Source organism: Lagopus leucura, unplaced genomic scaffold, assembly GCF_019238085.1.
Source record: "Lagopus leucura isolate 7727_CA_CO unplaced genomic scaffold, USGS_WTPT01 Super-Scaffold_100159, whole genome shotgun sequence".
In the NCBI taxonomy this organism is placed as follows: domain Eukaryota; kingdom Metazoa; phylum Chordata; class Aves; order Galliformes; family Phasianidae; genus Lagopus; species Lagopus leucura.
The window spans coordinates 4287722-4307317 of NW_024962335.1; the positions used below are offsets into that span (position 1 = coordinate 4287722).

A 19596-nucleotide genomic window follows, 5' to 3' on the forward strand; every position below is an offset into this window, starting at 1 on the left:
ATAATTTAGCAGTTACTGAACATGTAGTCACAAAGGACTGTAAATTTAACATGAGATGAAGCTAGTAAAAAGATACAATTTCCAGAGGAATCTCTGAAGTGCTTCACAATGAAAACTACTTGCATCTGCAGTTCTGAAGTTTAAATGATGCCTATGTTCTTGTTTTTTTTTTTTTTTTTGTTTGTTTTTTTTTTTTTTTTTTCCCGTAGTAGCTTTTCAGTTTTAAGTTCTCACAATTTATTCTTTATTTCACTTTTAACAAATCAGTAATGATCAGGATCCGAATTTCCTATTAAAAAATAAAAAAAAAATTGATCCCTAACAGAAGAAAATAAGCAGAGTGTAAAACAGAGCATCATGTTAAAAATGTCAAAGCACTTATCTACAAACAGTACGTTCATTATCCTTACGGTAATAAATACAGCAAGTATGCTAAAACTGACAGCTTTCGTCTTTTGAGTTTGTTCTTCATAAAACTGGGAACTCAGTTCTTTTACTTCACAAGGAGAAGTATTTTACTTCCCTAAAATTCCCTATATCAAAGGGATCACACTATTTGTAGAAAGATAGAAGACAAATCGGCTTTTAATTAAGAAAAGAAAAAAAAATCCCAGGGGAATTATACAATAAGTAGTCCCAAACAGTGCTAATAGAAACAATACATGCACGTTCAGTTAAGAATTGACTGATCAATGTGCAGAACACAATGGAAGATTTTCAGTATTAGCATTTCAGTGTGAAAATACTGACATTTTGTCCACAAATGAACACAAGAAACACACTAACCAATAGTGTACATCAATGAACAGAGACACTGCCAATCTTGTTTCATCACTGTTTTTATAAAAAAAGAAAGAAAATCCGAACTGTGGGAAGCATCAGTGAACATATACACTTCCAGTTAAATATTTCTCTTTCTGAAGGCAATCACTTAACACATGAAGAAAAGATATATCAATTACGTCTTTCTGAAATCTGTCTGAAGACCAGCTAACACTACCCTTTTTTTGCTTTTTTAGGCAGAAAAAGAAAGTTGGCAACAATTTTCGTGTTAATGAGTTGGGTAAAATATGAATTACTTGGAGGAGGAAGTGGAATGCACACACTCAAGTGAATGCTCAGATGTTCTATAGGACAATGTTCTTGCTTCTCCTGAGTTAAATGAATCTTTAATTTTTTTGTTTTGTTTTGTTTTCAAATAAAATAAAATATAAGAGGAAGGCTAATGCATGCCTCTCATTCCCAGAGCATACTGCTATCCGCACCTGAGGCAAGCTTCCTTTGGGGGCATATGCTTGACATTCATGGATTTGACCCTCGCAGATAGGGAAGATCCTACATCCAAATGAGGTTTTATTACGTTTGTATGGTGCAGGAGATAAAACTCACTGCTAGTGTTTTAGAAAGGAAAGCAGTTGTGTTCTGTTCTCGAAGGAATGGTGACAAGTACTGTGACTCTAAAAAGAGTAAAAACACTCAGTAAGCTGTAGATCAGAAGGTTACAGTCTCCTAAATCCAGAGAATCAACAAATTTAGCATAGGGTGTTGGTCTTGGCATTTTCAAACAGCCCCCTGTTCAGCTGACATGTCCAGCTCCTCCCAGCTGTTGCAGCATGGCCAGGCATCAAATGCCAGTGTCTAGGCCTCAGTTTGAAATTACATTTCTGAGGGTTATTTAGTATACAACTTAAAATTATTTTGTTTGCCATAAGCACAACAAAAAATATATTATTAAGTAAGTTTTTGCACAGTTGAACTGATTATTTTCATTTCTAGTTCATGAAATACTCTTTAAGCTTTTGTTGAGTGCATTTAATGTGTATCATCCATTCACATTGTGTATGGTGTTGATTACAAGAACATTACAGACTGAGTATTATAGAACATATAGACTATGTTCTCCATCCTGATTTGGAAGATTTGGTTGGAAATATTGCATTTCAGAGTAAAAGTAAACACTCCTAGTCAGCCTAGTTGTATTTGCTTTAGCACTAATAGTTGACAATCAAGGAAAGGAAATGTAGAAAGACATTTCATTTAAAGCTTCATGTTGACTCATTACTAATTATCAACTAGTTAGTTGACAATCATGGGAAATCACTGCTAAAAAACAGGTCCTTTTAAAGTTTTTATAACCATTTGAGAATGGTACATATTTTTCATTAAGAAAAATGTGATATTTTCCTTTCCAGATTGGACATGTATGTTGCTTTTAAGATATTTTTCCATAGACATATGAGAAGAATAGAGATTTAGGTGTATATTAAGGAGAATAGACTCTTCTTAAAGGCAAGGATATTTTTTCAAGCTATGTGTAAACATGTACAACAAGATTTATTTAAAAATGTACCTTGCCTCCAAACGTAGACTTGAATTTAGCAGAATTTATGAATCAGGAAAAGCAATATCATTGCTGTTTCGTGTAGATTTTCAAATATTATTTTCTGAAATAGCTATGTCAGGTTTGGATGTACTGAGTACAGTAGCTAGTTCACTCTTGGTCAGTGCAGACATTTTGAAATTTAATCCTTGCTTCCCAGGTTTAACTAAAACCCATACATGTAAATTAGATGATAACTGCAGTATTCTTGGGTTTGATAATACAATGTTCATCCGTGTCACATCTGATATTCCTATGGACATTTTAGTGTTTACTGAGAATGTCTGCAGAATTTCTTAGAGGAAAAAAAAAAAAAACACATGTAGATTCTACTCATGCAAATGTATGTGTGTAATATAAGTCACATTTCCATATAGGCTCCCTGTGTGATACACTGGAAACCCAGAGATAACACTGAAGTCACTAGGAGTGAGGAAACTTTCTGTTTATTGGCTCAAGCCAGGCAAAATAAATTTGTAGGGAAAAACTTGAGACCATTAAAAGATGGCAACAGGACCAATATGATAAAATTTAGAGAACGATAGAAAAAAAAAAGATCAGAAACATATTAATTGCTCCTTAAATTAAGAATCTTCATTTTTCATGTGGTCTGTTGCCTAGACATCAGCCAGTAAAGAATAGTGTAGCATTCACTTCCAATTGCTTAACCTGGTACACTCTACATTTGTATCATGTATAGATTGGATGTGTAAGTAGGGAAGGTGGAAAAATTTTCAGGAAGAATACTGCAGCTATGTGCATAAGGGAGTTCTGCGTCTATTAAAGGAACAGAAGATAATGAAACTTAAATATGTTATGAAACTTAAGATGCCTAAGAGACAAAGATTGCCCTGGGGGTGCCTGGATTTGATACTGACATCTGTACTCAAACAGAATGTTTTCTTACTATGAGGAATTTTATTTGAATGAGATTAAATTATTCCCCTAGTATAAAACATTAGTAGTATTTCTTTCACCTAGGAAAAAGAACAAACAATATTTGTTGAGACAGAATAATAGATGCAGTTATCTATTTTTCACATAGTAATCATGTCAGATTCATAATTTTACATACATTCCCTTTTGAAAAGAATTTTCAATGACAAGCCACAATATTTTCTTACAGTGCTCAGAATGAAATTGCCAGTTTCAGGACAGACATCCTTGTCATAACTGCCTTTAAAAGAAACATATCACCAGCTATTTTACAAACGCATACTACCATAACATTTTAAATTTGAATGTGCATAAGGTGGAATCCAATTTCTGTTCACAACGTAGTGATCATAGCTCTAAACATTTTGGTAAATATGTTTTGTTTTGATCTGAACAGTCCAGAAGATCTCTCTATAAAGAGAAATTACAATTAAAAAAAAAAAAAAAAAGAGGATTCAAGATCTCAAGAAAAGTTTCAGAACTTTGCATTTCCTATAAAATTCAAAATTTTCAACAAGTAAATGCTTGTATATTGCCTGGCCAAACTAGTAAAAAATAAATTGCTTTGATAATTTTATTGTTTCCCCAGATTTTCTGTGTCTCTAGGAAAGAGTTGGAAATAAATCAGTTTATCTGGGAAATGATACCAGTTGGGACCCAGCTGATTGCATTTAATGTGTATTTTCTCAGGTAGCTTCGTTTTATTGACTTGATGTTTGAGAAGTCCAGATGCTAATGCTCCTAATGATTAGCCACTCTTTTTGACTTTTGGTAACAAGAATTCTCATGCAGCTAATATCAAACAGAACTTTGTGCTCTACATCTGTCATTTCAAAATTCCCATTTTTGAATTCCCCTAGTCTCAAGTACGTAGTACATTTTCTCCCTATTTTACTCCCTACAATCTTCTCTCCTACTTCCAAGGCCCCATGATGCAAAATGTCATTTTGCCGGTCTTCAGTTCCAGTTATAACTTTAATCTTACTGATTTTAATAGGCTTTTCAAATACAATCCCATAAAAGTCCCCCGTAGAAGGAGGCTTGCCCCAGAAGTACTCATCAATGCTGCTGTAAGCCTTGCTTGCTTCGTAGTTTTCAAATACATTCATGTTGGTGTGCAAGTTTGCAGGTGGGTTGTCAGGGATATCAAATGATTCCTCTTCAAAATCATCATCCTTTAGTTTGTTTTCAGCTCCTTTGTAAGATGAATAATATCCCATGTGCTGGAACAGTGATGGCTTAAAACGTATCACTTCCTTTTGAGCTAACAGCCCACGAAAGTGGATCAACAACCAATCGCAAGGCATTTCTTGGTAAAACATCAACAAAAAATGGGCCAGGCGTGGGAGGTCATGGGAATGGTAAAGCTTTCCAATATACCCCAGTTTGGAGAATTCCAAAGTTACCCAGTAGGATCCTTCTCTTGAGGTAATTACTTTCTTAACAGTGGTCAAAAAGTTCTTTGAACAACGAACGTCATCTTCTAGCATCACATAATAGTCAGAAAGATTAGCACAGAAGTTAAGCAGGAAAGCATAATCAACATTTTGTTTGGATCGAAACTTCACACGGTCTTCTGGGTCATTGTAATTTCTCTTGAGACCATCTAGTGCTGGATAATACTCCTCAGGGACGTGAATAACTATTAGTCTGCCTGCAATTATGTGATGTGCAAATTTCTGTGAAATATCCTGGACCATCCCTTCACACCAGGTTGAATCAAAATCTGCCAGCTGTACTACCACTGTGATTTCTTTAAGTTCCTCATAACTTGACTGTTCAAATATGGACTTGATGGTCTCAAGCAAGTAGTTTCCTTTTTTCCGTTTCACAGAAGATAGCCCAATTGTAAGATACCCTGTACAAAAGAGAAATCAGACAAAAACAGAGAATCTGACATTGCAAACTAGTTTCAAAGCTATCATCTGGGGCTGTGTTAATGTTGAATAAAGCTTTTGAATGGTGAACCTACTGAGATGCATGCAGCAAAGAATGTTTATTCCTTTTTCATGAAACAAGAATCATACTGCATACTAGTGTGAAATGGACAAAATCCAAACAATGTGAATGTGTATGCCTGGGACAGGAAAAAATCCACTGATCAAAAATTCAATGTTAAGACTATGAAAATCTGAAAGAAAGAAAGGTGATTATGATTTATGATTCACACAACATTTTTGAAACAAGGCACTGTGAAGTACAGCACCAAAACATGAGCTAAACTTTCATTATTTTAAACACTATACAGAACTAGTTCCATTTATGCATATATTTACCATTTTATGAATGTAGCATGGATAATTTCTCTCTGCATTTTCATTTTCATTTTTAACTGAACTTGTCCAATTTTCCCCTGTTGAATTTTTTTCTAACCCTTCTTCAGAACTCACTGAGTAAGCACACGTAAGTCCCTTTTGCAAGATGTAATTTGGACATTATTTTGAAATAGAAGAGAATTTACCACTGCTTATCTGTATTTCCATAAGCTGTTTTCAATGCTGCTACATTTTGCTGGGGAAAGATGCATCTTCACTGTAAGCAAACAATTTAAATCTTTGCTGCCTTGCAGTTATTACTATTACATATTTCTTTCCTGGCAGTCCAAATCAGTACTTTCAGATATCTTCTGATGTATATCTATTTTAATGTAATAAATGCTAAGACTTGATAATTAAGTTGAGTCTGCACCAACTTTCTTAAAAAAGTGGTTTGTAAAAGACTACTCTGATATAACGATGCATAGTTTTCCTTGAGTCTAAATTCCACTTAAAATGTAATTGTACAGTGAAGTACAATCCCTAGAAGCCAGGCATGCTGCCTACATAGTCAGAATTTTCTCAAATCTAATTTGAACAAACTATACCTTACAGCTTTACCTTATACCTTATACCTATGAAGATCAGCAAGTCACAATTCTATTTTACTGTCTGTGCTTGGACTCCTGAGCCCTGTTTATGCTGGTGAAATGATTGATTTGGAAGAACTGCTGGATAAAATTGAAGTATGTCTATATTTCACTTCACATGAAAGTCTTGAGGCCTGCTTGAAGTCAGAACGAGCATATAGTTTGTTTGGCTGGGAGAAAGATGGGAGAAGAATCCTCCTCTACCTTCTCCATAAATATTGCAACTCCTATTTCTAGTTATCATAGTTAAATAAACAATGAATTCCAGCTGCAAGACTGATCCAACAGGGGACCTGAAAGCTGTATCTGATCCCAATCATATTGACTGTACAGGCACAGGCTGTGTCTAGTCTTAGGGAATGGGTGCAGAGCACCATCATCATGTGCATAGCTCCCAGTTTCTGAATCATCTCTGCCAGCTTTAGAGAAGATCCGCAGAAATATCCACAGAAAATCTGGGGCTGCCTGAAGGACAGCTTATCAGGCAGGCATGTGATTAGAAGATAAAGAAGTTGTAGGACACTCACTGCTTGGGCTGAATTAGCAGCTACCCAGGAACTGCCTGTTCAGAGATACCTGTCCCACCACACTCTCTGAGATCCTCACCGTTTAACTGATTTATCTTTCCTAGAAACACCACAGGAACTACATGGATTTCACCCATTTTAAATTACCTCGTTTCATAACAGTCAGATTGCAGGTACTTACTTCTCCTTGGCAAAGGCGTGCCAGCTAGGTAGCGATAGGAAATGTTTATAGATCCTGAGAAATTAGACAAATCTTTGTACGTGTGAGCATAGCGCTCTGGGTTGAGCTGATGCGTGGCTGTTTCTCTGATTAATTGCTTGTCCCCTTCCTATTAGTGAGAAAACAAGAAGAATAGGAGAGGGAGAGAGATACAGAGAAACACATTTATGAATGCTAGCCAGAAAGGCAATACAGACAGGCAGGTTTCCAAGAATAACATTTTTCAGTGTCAGCTTTCTTGAAAGCATGTAGATGTTACCTCATTTTTTAAAACCCATTACTGAATATCACACATTTTTGGTTGCAGGAAATAACTTTTCAGATTATGGTAAAAAGAAAAGAAGAAAAAGCAGTTTGGAGAAAAATTCTTTAAATGTTGTTTTTTGAAAGGTTTTGGATCAGTTAATTATCACAAAAAAAAGCTGGCATACTGAGAACAGGGAAAAGAGAACATCAGTTCACAGTACATGAGATAATTTTCCTTGAAAGAAGAAGTGGTGGAGAAGATCTTTTTGAAAATACTTTCAGTGATTAAAAGCAAAACAGCCCAAACCAACCCTCAAACAAGAAAACTATTAAAAAAGCCCTAAACAGAGCAAAGAGCAGTTTACATCACCACATTCTCTCTCTCTGTCCCCTATTCTTGTTTTTTTCTTTTGTTTTTTTTCTTTCAAGAGGCTTCCTGAGCCTTAAAAAAATCACACAAGAGAAGGAGAGACTTCATCAGCAAATCATCCATTTAACCTTTCCCTCAGACTTTAAAAAAAAGTATATAACAAGATGCAGCACCATGAGACTGTTTACAATTTACATTGTTTGAGCCTAGTCTGATGACAGGCCAATTAAGAAATGAGTTTATTTCTTCTATTACAGTATGTTACTATGCTAAAAAATGTCCTGACCTGTCTTAAATGAGAGCATTGTGCAGCATTAGTTCTGCTTCTAACAAGAATAACGGTAAGCAAAATTTATGTTTGATGGTATAAACATTCTAAATATGTGAAGATGTATTTTATGGTGAAAATAAATATTCCTGTAAACCGATCCCATGTACATTTTAAGTTCACTATTTTTCTTCCATAGAAGAGTAAATAATCTGGCATCTGAGTAAAGATCTTTTGGATGATGTCCTGCACTGTTATACTCTCTAGTGCCGCTATACTACTTCACATTTTCTCATAAGTTAGGTGAAGAAGGCTTATTCTAGGTTAAAATGCAAATCAGTGGACTGTCTCGAAAACAAAACAGAAAACAACAGCAAGCAACAACAATGACAAATGCACAAAACAATTGTTCTAGTACTAGTATTACTTTTTCAAACAGTGTTTTTCATTAAGGTCAAAATGTTATTTGTAATTCCAAAACAGAACACCAAAATTCCTCATTTCATTGGATGTGAGAATGGAAACACAACTTAATGCATAAAAAGTTTAAAAATAATTTGAAATTGTAAATGTGAAGACAAAATGTTAAAATGAACTGACCACACAAAAACAAAACAAAACAAAGAAAAACCAAAAAGTTTTTTCATTTTACTCTTGAAGGAATGCCTCTTATGGGTAGATTTTGCTGTTCATTCAAAAAATGAATGGAAAGCAAAACTGAACTATTGATTTTTCCTTAAATATAAGTTTTTTTTTTGTTTTGTTTTTCTCCTGACTGCTGTGGAGAGATCAGTGAAGATGAAGAGCTAATTACTCTCTTTAGCTGTCTTTGTTTTACAATAGCTCTGACTCTTCTTTCTTGATTAACCTTTAGAACATGTTCTACTGTTTGCTGGATCTTGAAGGATTCCTGTAAGTGTCAGAATAGTCCAAAGTGCTCCATTTTTATATACATACACTGCTCCACTAAAGATTTTATGTCAACTACAATATTGCTACTGTTTTCACAGTGCCCAAATAAGGCCTGGTATTCATAGAAGAGTTAGGAATCCATTTATCACTTATAACTCAGAGTATGTAGAACAAGTCACTGTATCCCAACAGAGATATTGCAATATAAGTTATATTAATTCAGAATGTTTTCTAAATGTTTGAATAAAGTGGCACTCACACTACAGCAGAACCATAAGCATATATCAGCACTGCATACCATCTATTAAAACAATTTAAATAATTTCTCCTGGTGAGCCATTAATTTTCACAGTCATTACTTTCCACTTTCACTGCAAATGCCCTGCAGAGACCAATGAAAGGGTTTATTTGAACATGCAAGATTCTCCTCGTGAAAAAGGAGTATCTCAGTTTTAATTTGTAACTTCCTGAAAATCTGCTCTTTACATGTTGTGTGTGGTGAAAGTGGTACCAGCTGTCCAAAACAGGGAAGAAAAGCTGGGCAATTACACGCATACTCTGTCACTTACCTACAGGAGATCTTCCAACAGGAAACAAGCTGTAGTTAGAAAGTCAGAAGGCCTTCAGGACTCTGAGAACTTTCAGATTCTAATTTCCTGAGGCACACTGGTTAGCTTGCTGTCCTCAAAATCTATCCAGATGTGTCTCTCCTCACTACTAACACTAAAGCTGCTTATTTTTTTTTTTTTACCTCAGCAGAGCACGTACACTAGTAAATTAACGGAGCTGTCAGACATGGTCGGAAAAGTTGAAAATAAAAATAAATAAATAAGATAAAAAGTCAACAGCCTGACACATTTGAAAAATGCTTGATGGACCAGAAATGTATCAAGAGATCTGGGGGAACTGTCAGGAGATTTGGCAAGAGACTTGGCTGGGAGATACATGAATGCAAACATGCCAGAACTGTGATGAGAGAAGCAATGAAGAAGAGTGAATTTCTAAAAAAAGATGGGAAAAAGAGCAAATTAAGAATAAGACATGGAGCCATCTGGGGAGTTGGCAAATAGGATAGGAAAAGAATTAAAAAACAAATCAAGAGGAACGCCATTAGCAGTGATAATAAAAGAACTTTCAGAGACATCTGGGGGAGTTAGAAGCAATTACTGAAAGAAGAAAATACTGCTAGGAAAAAAAAAAAATTGATAAGCCAGGTCAAATTCAATTACAATGAAGAAATCATGAATAAATCAAACAGTGTAAAATCTTAGTACTAGTGCTGTTAGAGAAAGCATTATGTCAGTAATGGAGTAACATACTGGAAGTATGAGTTATGTTTTCTAAAGTTCAAAAAGCACTAGGATGGCCCTAATTGTATTCACGAAGTTAACAATATTGCTGTGGGTAATGCAGTGAGTAAAATGTTTTTAATTAATATCACTAGTAAGATATACATTGTTGTGATAAATTCGTATAAGCATTTTACTATTTACATATTGCACATATCTCATATTATCGTATTGCTATTCAGATCCAGCAAAAACTTCACCTTCCACAATACTGGGAAGTCTGTACTGCCCCATTACACGAGTCAGACAAAGAAGAATCACAAAGCCATTCATTAGTTCAACTTAAAATCAAGAAAGAAGGCAGTCTAATTGTATCACAATGCTATATGTTTAGTTTAGAAATTTTATTATTTGTAAGCTCCACCTTTCAGGCTATCACGCCTTCCACTGGGCCCAATCCAATTTCTGATGAACTGGAAATTCAAAATATAACTAAAACTTCAGATCATACTTCTCATTCTCCAGTGAGACATCGATAGGGTACATATAAATTGCAGGCTATGTTACATTCTCGATAACCTACTTGTTGAAATTCTTAACAGACTTTCTGATTATTTATTTATTTATTTATTTATTTGTTGCTACCATTGACTTACACTAGGTGTCATTTCCATCTAATTGTTCACACTGTAGCACCGAACCTAGAAGATTCAAATATGGGAAACAGAATATGACAAAAACATAGAATAAAAGCAGTGAAAATAAATTACTCATACAAGAGCCTAAAAGTAATATGGAATTAATGTAGATTCTCTTCTATAATTATATTCCCTATCATCATGTAATGAAGTATTTACAAGTGAGATTCATAGTACAGACTGAAGAAGGAACTCCTAGCTTACATGAATATTCCAGATGTAGGCAATTTCTACATTAAAACGGAAGGAAATCAAGAAATATGGAAACACAGAATACATTTTGGCTTAGAAGGAGGTATCTGATAGAAAAAAAATTCTACATTAATTTCCTCCTGTACTTAGGGCAAAAAGTAAAGGACAGTTCAGATCTTACTGACACACCTGTGTGTGTTGATCAGATGACTTCATCAGGACACATTTTTCTGTTAGCTGTACACCAAAAGGAGGAGACTACAGGAATTATGAACCTTAATGATTCTCTAGGGATGTATTTTATTGTTCCAGAATCTCTTTCATCTAAGAAACTTACCAAAACATAACCATCTTCAATGTACAAGTTCATGAACAGCAAGCAAATGACAAGGACGCCTAAGAATGACACTGCTGATCGTTTCCGCAAGCATCTCATTTTATCAAAATATTTCAAGTTGTGTCTCATATGAAGAAAGGCATACGGTAGTGTCACCTATGAAAGAAAATCACAGTGTTACAAGAACTCTTAATCTACCTGATAGGTGTGAGAGCAAAACAATATGTATCAAAGCTCTTCAAATATACATAGAATATACTCCTTAAGGTGGGATTTGTTTCATGTAATCTTGGTCATCTTCAAGCTAAATCTATAATTCTACCTATAATTTAACCTTCCTTTTCCAGTCAATAAAGAAAAGCACACTTTATCCTACACATTTTAGGCTGGCACTATAAAAACATTGTGACAGGAGAGCATCAGCTATTTAGTTCCCCCTGCATAAATTTCTTAGATTCCATCTAGATGACTAGGAAAGATGATTTGTACCTGTACTTCCTTTCAAATACAGCTCAAGCCAAAAGGCCAGGAAGAAGTTATTGCTCGTCTCAATATCCTTGCCAATGGGAAAGGTGTGGATACTCCCAGGCGTGAATGAGGTACTTTTCCTGCAGAAAGGAGGTAACATCAGGAATCTGCAGCACCCCTCAGCCTCAGGCACTTGTACTAGTATGAAAAAAAGTATGAAAAAAACTTCCATCGGAGCTGTTATTTTCTGCACTGAATGTAGAAAAAAGATCAATGTCTACCTTAGACTGAACACATATAGCTGTCAGAAAGCCCTTATTGCTCCAATTAAACAAATCAAAGAAAAGTGGCAGAAAGAGTCAGGAAGCTCATTAGTAGAGTTCAAGATCAAGAAGGCTGTCTAATCATATCACAATGTTACATATTTATTGTAGTGATGTTACTATTTAAACAATATGAAAGTCATTCTTGGATATCAGATCACAAACATTAACTTGTTCTAATGTATTTAACTACTTCTCTTTGAACTACATTTGATTGAATATTGTCTGACCACAAACTAAAATGAAAACCACACAGATTCCAGACTGCACTGCTCAAACACTGAGGAATTCTTAACTGAAAAGTAGATTATAAACTCACTGTTTATGTTTTCACTGTTTTTTAAGTACAAAAGTGTTATGGCTGTTGTTTATAACAATGTATGATTTGTCTATAATATTTAATACATTGAAAACATATGAATAGAGTGCAAATATCTACTAATCTACATGAAGTGATGCACTACATGTGCATGTTTTAACTCTGTATTTAAATACCTTCATTTTTTAAAGCACTGAACATCTGAACTGACAGAAAATGTATCCAACTATGAATTCCACACGAGATTTATTACGTCAAGTTGATAGTTTTCTGGACTACTGATGAAAAATCTTTAAAATGTAGAATTCAATCTATATTTACATTGCCAAATTAATTAAATATATCTGACAGTCCATTAGACTCCAGAGAAATGAGAGGTAAGTACATCAGGTGTAAGTAGTGCAAAAATGTAACTCACCAAGTTTTTTGCATATAGATGAACTGCAGTGGATGGATGCTGGCTGCTTTTAATATCATTGGCTTTAAAATCACTATGTTGAGAACAATAAGAGCAACTTATATCTTGCACAAAGGAAAAGAACTATTAACGAACAACTAAGTATTTTTCATAAATTGGCCAGATTTGTCCCTGTTTATTTCAGGGTGGGCAGAACCAAAGCAGACTGATCACCATGAATCTGAATAAATCAAATGTAGGCATTTTTTTTTAAGGTTACAATAGTCCTTTGCATTTCCTTACCGTCTAATGGAAATGAGCACCAGGAAGGAGCTATCAAGGCCATGAATCTTCAAACTCTTGCCCTCCATCCACTGACAGCACAGTGATTACTGGTGATCTGTGGATTCAACAGGCTGTCAGAGGACACCATATCAGTTGTGGAAATGAAAGATTGCCCCTGTTCTAGAATAGGCCATGAAACATATGCACATGCATACATATATGTATGTATACTTACATATATGTATATATATATATATATAAATACTTTTTCTCACAGTGTAACTATGCCTTTTCAAAGCAATACACTCTTAAAAACTGATGAAACTAACACTGGAAAGATTAGATACTGGCAGTTCTTAAAGAACGGTGTGAGACAGTTTGACAGCTGAAAATTCAAGCAGCAAGACATAGAGTGCTTAGAACCACTATCAACTTTAGGGGTATCAGAGATGCGCTGCAGCTGCACATAGAGAATTTTTCCTTTGGAATGCTTGAGAATAAATAAGTGACTTTTCAGACACAGGATGACTGTTCACGTTGCTGATTGCACTGTGGTACCTCCCTTGTCTTTGCTCTGACCAACTTTGACCAAAGTCAGTAAGTGTGAGGAAGGTGTTTGTAACTACATTTTCTGGTTATATTTTCTTCCTTTAAGGACCAGCAAGTTTCATTAGATAATTACTTTGTTGAATTAAGAAACAGGCATTGCTAGAATTACACAAGTGAGACTGGAGGAAGGCTATTATTATTAATGATAATGGAGGACTATTAATGCAGAAAGATAATTGTTGCACATGGCCAACATTCAGTAGAAATTGCTTATATTTATTGTGTTGGTTTCACACAAAGTCATTAAAACGTTCTTGATTACAGACAGAATCCTTGAAACTGTTGAAATTAAAACTTAGTTCCAATGTTGATTTTTTTATGCTCATAAAACTTACAGGACCCTACCAACCAGAGGAACTACAGAGAAGGACATCCAGTTGTGATGAAACCTCTGCTGACAGCACTTCATGAAGGAGACACAGCTGCAATCACTAACACCAGATGGCACTGCAGATGTGTCTTCAACCGCCATCAACCTGCTCCAAAACCTGCTCCAAAACCTGCTTCTTCCAGCCAGTTTGTCTGAATGTACTATTTGGCATACTTATAATGTAAGCCTTTAGCTAAAAATATTCAAGCCTCATACATATGGAATTCCTTACATTGTCTTTGAACTGCTTTTTCTTGCATCGCTATTTCCAATCTGTAACATGGCACTTTGAAACACTACAAAAGTGAAATATGAAAGGTTAAAAAGATAGTGGTAGGCACTGCCAGTCATCTTTTGAAAAAATATCAGAACTTCTCACAAAGATTTTTTTGCTGTTCTGTAAGCCCATTTGAGCAGAATATACACAGTCACACAAAACTAAGGCTCTGAGATTGAAATAAAAAAGCTTCAACTTGTCAGTTATGAAGCCATAACTTTGCCATAGGATTTTATGCACAATTAAGTAGATATTAGAATTCTATAAGTGCAATTTGTTTTGTAAAGCTAGCATTAAGTTGTTACAATGTAGCTATTAATACACCTGCATGGATTCTAACTCTTGTCCTTTCTAGATGTGATATATCATTTTCTTCCCTCTCTTTGGACTCCAAAACTCTAATATACATTCGTATTCACACATGCTTGTGCTGTTATGCATAGTAATTTAAAACTATAATTCTTGTGACTTTCTAAGATGATACAGACATAAAAGAACAATGAACTAAAATATGCAATCACATACCTTACAGAGAGAAGCTGTTTTTTATAAGACCTGTAAAGGTGTGAAGGCTTTATAAAGATCAGAACTGATTTTCACATAATAATGTGATGCTTTCTCTTGCAGAATTTGCAACACTCAACAGAATTTTAAAAAAATGTTTTAGAAAGCAAATTCTGAATGCACTTCTAGTAATAGTCTGTTCCTAATAGCCAAGTCTTTGAAACAAACAAACAAAAAGTTAAATTTAAATTTAAAGCTGTTAAAAGTTTTAAACAACTTTCAATTGTGATGTCTAGGTGGCTTTTTCCAAGAATAAAAAGTGGCTAAAAGCAAAGCTTCTTCCTTATTTTCCCCCTTCTCAGAGGTAAGAGGATATTTTTGCCAGCTCTGCAATAATTTCTGTGTACCACATATACGCAATTTCACTGTGACAAACCATTTCATATTCAATCTTGTCTAATTCTTCATGACTTTCTGACAATATTTGCCACATTTGCTTTGTCGCACTTTCAGAGACCACTGTTCAATTACCTGATCAATTTCCTTTGAAAAGATAAATGTTAAAAGACCCTGTAGTCTTCCTTTACAACCTAAACATAAACTTACCTAACCAATATGGTGGATCTACTTGTGTCTACAAATGTAAAGAGGTGCAGCAGTGAGATCAGCTACTATGTTCTGAGTCGCCATCCCTGGATGTGTTTAAAAACTGTTTGGATGTGGTGCTCAGGGACGTGATTTAATGGAGGGTTGTTATTTAGGGTAGTATGGTTAGGTCATGGTTGGACTCAAAGATCCTTAAGGTCTTTTCCAACATTACTGATTCTATGATTCTATAATTCTACTCTGGGTTGCTTGGGTGCTGTGCCCTAGCAGCTAAAGAAAAGTTGCATATTTACAGAGGAACAGATGGATGTCAGAAATGACAACTTTTTTTTAATATATTTCCAAATCAGGCACAAAGCTTTGCCTGTCACTAGTCTTCCAGGGCATACAATAGACAAGATCTGTTACCATGTTAACTATATAAAGAAAATTCTGAGATAACATTCGCAAAAAATCATGACTGGATTGCTAAATCCTTTGTGAACTTTATTGCTATCCTTGATTTGACTAAGATGCTCTGAATTAGGTTCTTCACTTCTGAGCTCTGAGATATATCATTCCACCATTGTATAACTAAACTGCTTTACTTGCACTTCTTGATGATTGTCCAATTTCTTTTTCAGATTTTCTGTTTGGAAGACTGCAGATGATGCCTCAAGGGTTCCATTCAATCCTCTTTACAAATTAAATTTTATTTAAATTAAGCAAATTAAGCACAGGAAAAAATAAAAGGAATTTTTGTACATGATTACTATTACTATTGAACTATTACTAAATAACTATATATATATAACTACTACTAGAATTACTATTACTATTGAACATGATTACTATTAAATTCTGCATGTGTCATGGTCTTCTTACATAAGATGAAAACACAGCTAAGCAAAAAAAAAAAAAAAGGACACTGAACCCTAAATTACCATATACATCTGAGCTACAGTTTTTGGCGGACTAGAAAATTACAATGGATAAGTTTTTGCTATTCCATAGAGCTCAGATAGACTTACAGCAAAATTTACTGTCTATCTTACTGAAAGCCTGAAAATATGGATAAAATGTTTAAGGCTGACAGGCAGGATGCTTGTTGTCACTGGCAGCAGAAAAGTAAAAACTGTTGTGAGGGAAAAGAAGCTCTAGCTCAGAATGAGGCTAACAAATCCAGATTTTAGAACTTGAGTTTTAAGCTGGCAATAAATACAGTTTTTAGATGGTTTGCTGTTTTATTTTGTAGCTCCAAATGCTAAAATTGTCCTAGAGATTGTCATGTCTTCTGAAATTTATATTCTATATACAGAAAGTCAAAAACAGATGTAGAAGAATGGACTACTCAAAATTTTGTATATAAAATGTAGAGTTTTAACTCAATATGCTATTGGAGGATGAAATGTCTTCAGCATCAGAATGACGTAAAAAAGAGCAACAAAACTTACTTTAGCTGTAGTGCTCTGAGCAAAACATAAAGTAGATCCCTTGGTCAAGTCTAATCAAGGTGAAGAGGTGACTAAAAGCAACAAGATGTATTGACTTAGATGTTAAACTACTATCTAATTTATCACTGGGTGGGTAGGAGCGTATATATTTTATCAAGTATGTTGTGGTTTGAAAGATGGATTTTAGAAAAATTGTTACAGGTGATGATTTGATGGGATGTGGAAAAAACCTAGAAGGCTACAGAAAATGGCAGGCAAATCTGAAAGAGACCTTCAAGTTCTGATCCCGAGAGACGAAGCAAAGGGAAAAAAGAACAGTATAGGAGAGAATGCTGCTCACTAAAACATCCAGAGAAAGTAACCTTAGAAACAGGTGGAAACTCAAGAGTGAGGGTTTAGGTGGCATCAGAAATAAGGCAAAAATGACTCAGTATTGAAATTAGCAGTGGAATTAAAAGATACTCAGTAAATTTATCAGTTTACTCATCAGTGAATAAAAGGAAGACATGGATACAAGCACTGCTGTGTTTCAACAGACTTTCATGGATGATTATCATATATGGCATTTGTGTAGCAAACTAAATTCCTTGAATCTATTAGACACCAATCTGACTATACTAAAGGGAATACATATACTATACTTGCCTGAATACCTCCCTACATGTTTCAATACCTTCACTGGAATCACAGTCTGCATTAGCTAACCATTCTGTAAGCTAATCACTCCGTAAGCTAACTTCTGGCTCAGGGTTCTACAGTTTCTTACCTGAGGTTTATGTTATGAACTTGTCCTTGGTCATAATCAAGTATTTTTGATGTCATATTTGTAGTAAGCAAACACTCCAGTCTTCCAAACTGGATGGTAGAAGCAGCATAAGCATTTGACAAAAGCCAGTTAAGAATCATCAGAAAAGTTGCATTCTGACCTTGGCTGAATCTGATCATATAACAGAAACGTGAGTAATTTCTCTGTTCATTTATAATCCTGATTTGAAGAGAAGAGTCTCCTTGAAGGCATATATGACTAATTTGGTTCAGTCATTGGTGAATCTCATAATGTGGTGTTAGCCACTGAGCTGTCATAATCCTCCATACTCTTCTTGCTTCACAGTTTCTGTGGCTAGTTACAACATGGCACTGTTAACACAAGTGCAGAACCCTGAGAGGTTTTATGTGCTGTGGAACAAGGAATATCGTTTGTGAGAAATCTGTGCTTCTGAGGAGCCATCCCTTGCATAGCATTCTATGAACCTATGTCAGGTACTGAAGGCTATTTTAGCATGGCATCTTTACATATCATTTCACAATACTTCCATAATAATGTGTGTTTGGAATACCATGATCAAAAAGCAATGATTTTTTATTGGGTGAGTTAGTTCAAAACAAACTCTTGTGAGGCCCCATCTGGAATACTGTGTCCAGGTGTGGAGCCCTCAGTACAAGAAAGACATTGAGATTTTGGAAAGGGTCCAGAGGAGGGCGACTAAGATGATCAGGGGGCTGGAGCGCCTCCCCTATGAGGACAGGCTGAGGGAGTTGGGCTTGTTCAGCCTGGAGAAGAGAAGGCTGCGGGGTGACCTCATTGCAGCCTATCAATACCTGAAGGGAACCTACACCCAGGAGGGGAGTAAACTCTTCAAAAGGGCTGATAACAGCAGGACTAGGGGAAATGGTTTTAAGTTGAAGGAGGGAAGATTTAGGTTGGATGTTAGGGGGAAGTTCTTTACTAGGAGAGTGGTTAGGCCCTGGAACGGGCTGCCCAGGGAGGTTGTGGATGCCCCGTCCTTGGACGTGTTTAAGGCCAGGTTGGATGGGGTCCTGGGCAACCTGATCTGAATGTGTATGTTTGGTGGCCCTGCTAGGCAGGGGGGTTGGAACTACATGATCCTTGGGGTCCCTTCCAACCCGGGTGATTCTGTGATTCTGTGATATATATTTATATATATGAAAAATATATACTCATATATGAATATATAATTATATATATATATTTCCAAAAGGTAAAATGGCATTGCTGGCTCCTTTACTCTCTAGTTAAACAAGATTTAAGTATCTCAGATTAGAGAAAAAAAAATATACATATATCCAGCTTGAAATGTGACTAGGTGTTATTGAACAACTCCCAAATTCGTGAGATTCTGACTTCTAGTTTATTATTTGCACAAAACCACGTATCTGTGAAGTTCACGGTACCCCTGGGAAATAATATAAAATAGATTAGGAGATTAAAAGTGAGAAAATTGGTTTTCACTGGCTTTGTTACTAATCTTTTTCTCAGATAAGTGTTTCATTAAGACTTTCCACTGAGCTCCCAGATAGAATCTTCCTGATCAATAAATTAACTCATTCTGTGAAAAAGGTTTAGAAGACTACATATACATGTGTAAGAGTCAATAATCTGCTTATTCATTTTTTAAAAAAGTCCCTCCTCAGAAAATCTTAATAAATTTTGATGATTAAGCATCTTTAACATGAAAATAGTTATTTATAACTATTGTATTTATATAAATTTATGTATTTATATAAATAATTATATTTATAACTATATTTGCTATTATAATAGCAAAATGACTTTTGCTTTTCTATGGACTTTGCTATTTATCAGCTTGTCTAGACATGACCTATCACGTATATTAATTAATGTTGATTGTATAACCAATGGAGATTGTTTTAGATGTACCATAATACATGCAACATACTATCTTCCTCTGAAGTGCAATTAAGT

General features: G+C 35.1%; 1 protein-coding gene across 1 annotated transcript; it reads right to left on the bottom strand.

Moving 5' to 3' along the window:
* Positions 1-4007: 4007 nt before the first annotated feature.
* MGAT4C (MGAT4 family member C) lies at positions 4008-17693 on the bottom strand. Its single transcript, XM_042889903.1, has 5 exons — positions 17638-17693; positions 12809-12881; positions 11281-11436; positions 6930-7077; positions 4008-5174 (listed from the first exon to the last, which is right to left on the bottom strand). Exons 1-5 carry the CDS (start codon positions 17691-17693, stop codon positions 4018-4020), a joined length of 1590 nt encoding a protein of 529 aa, XP_042745837.1. The 3' UTR covers positions 4008-4017.
* Between the last annotated feature and the right edge of the window lie 1903 nt (positions 17694-19596).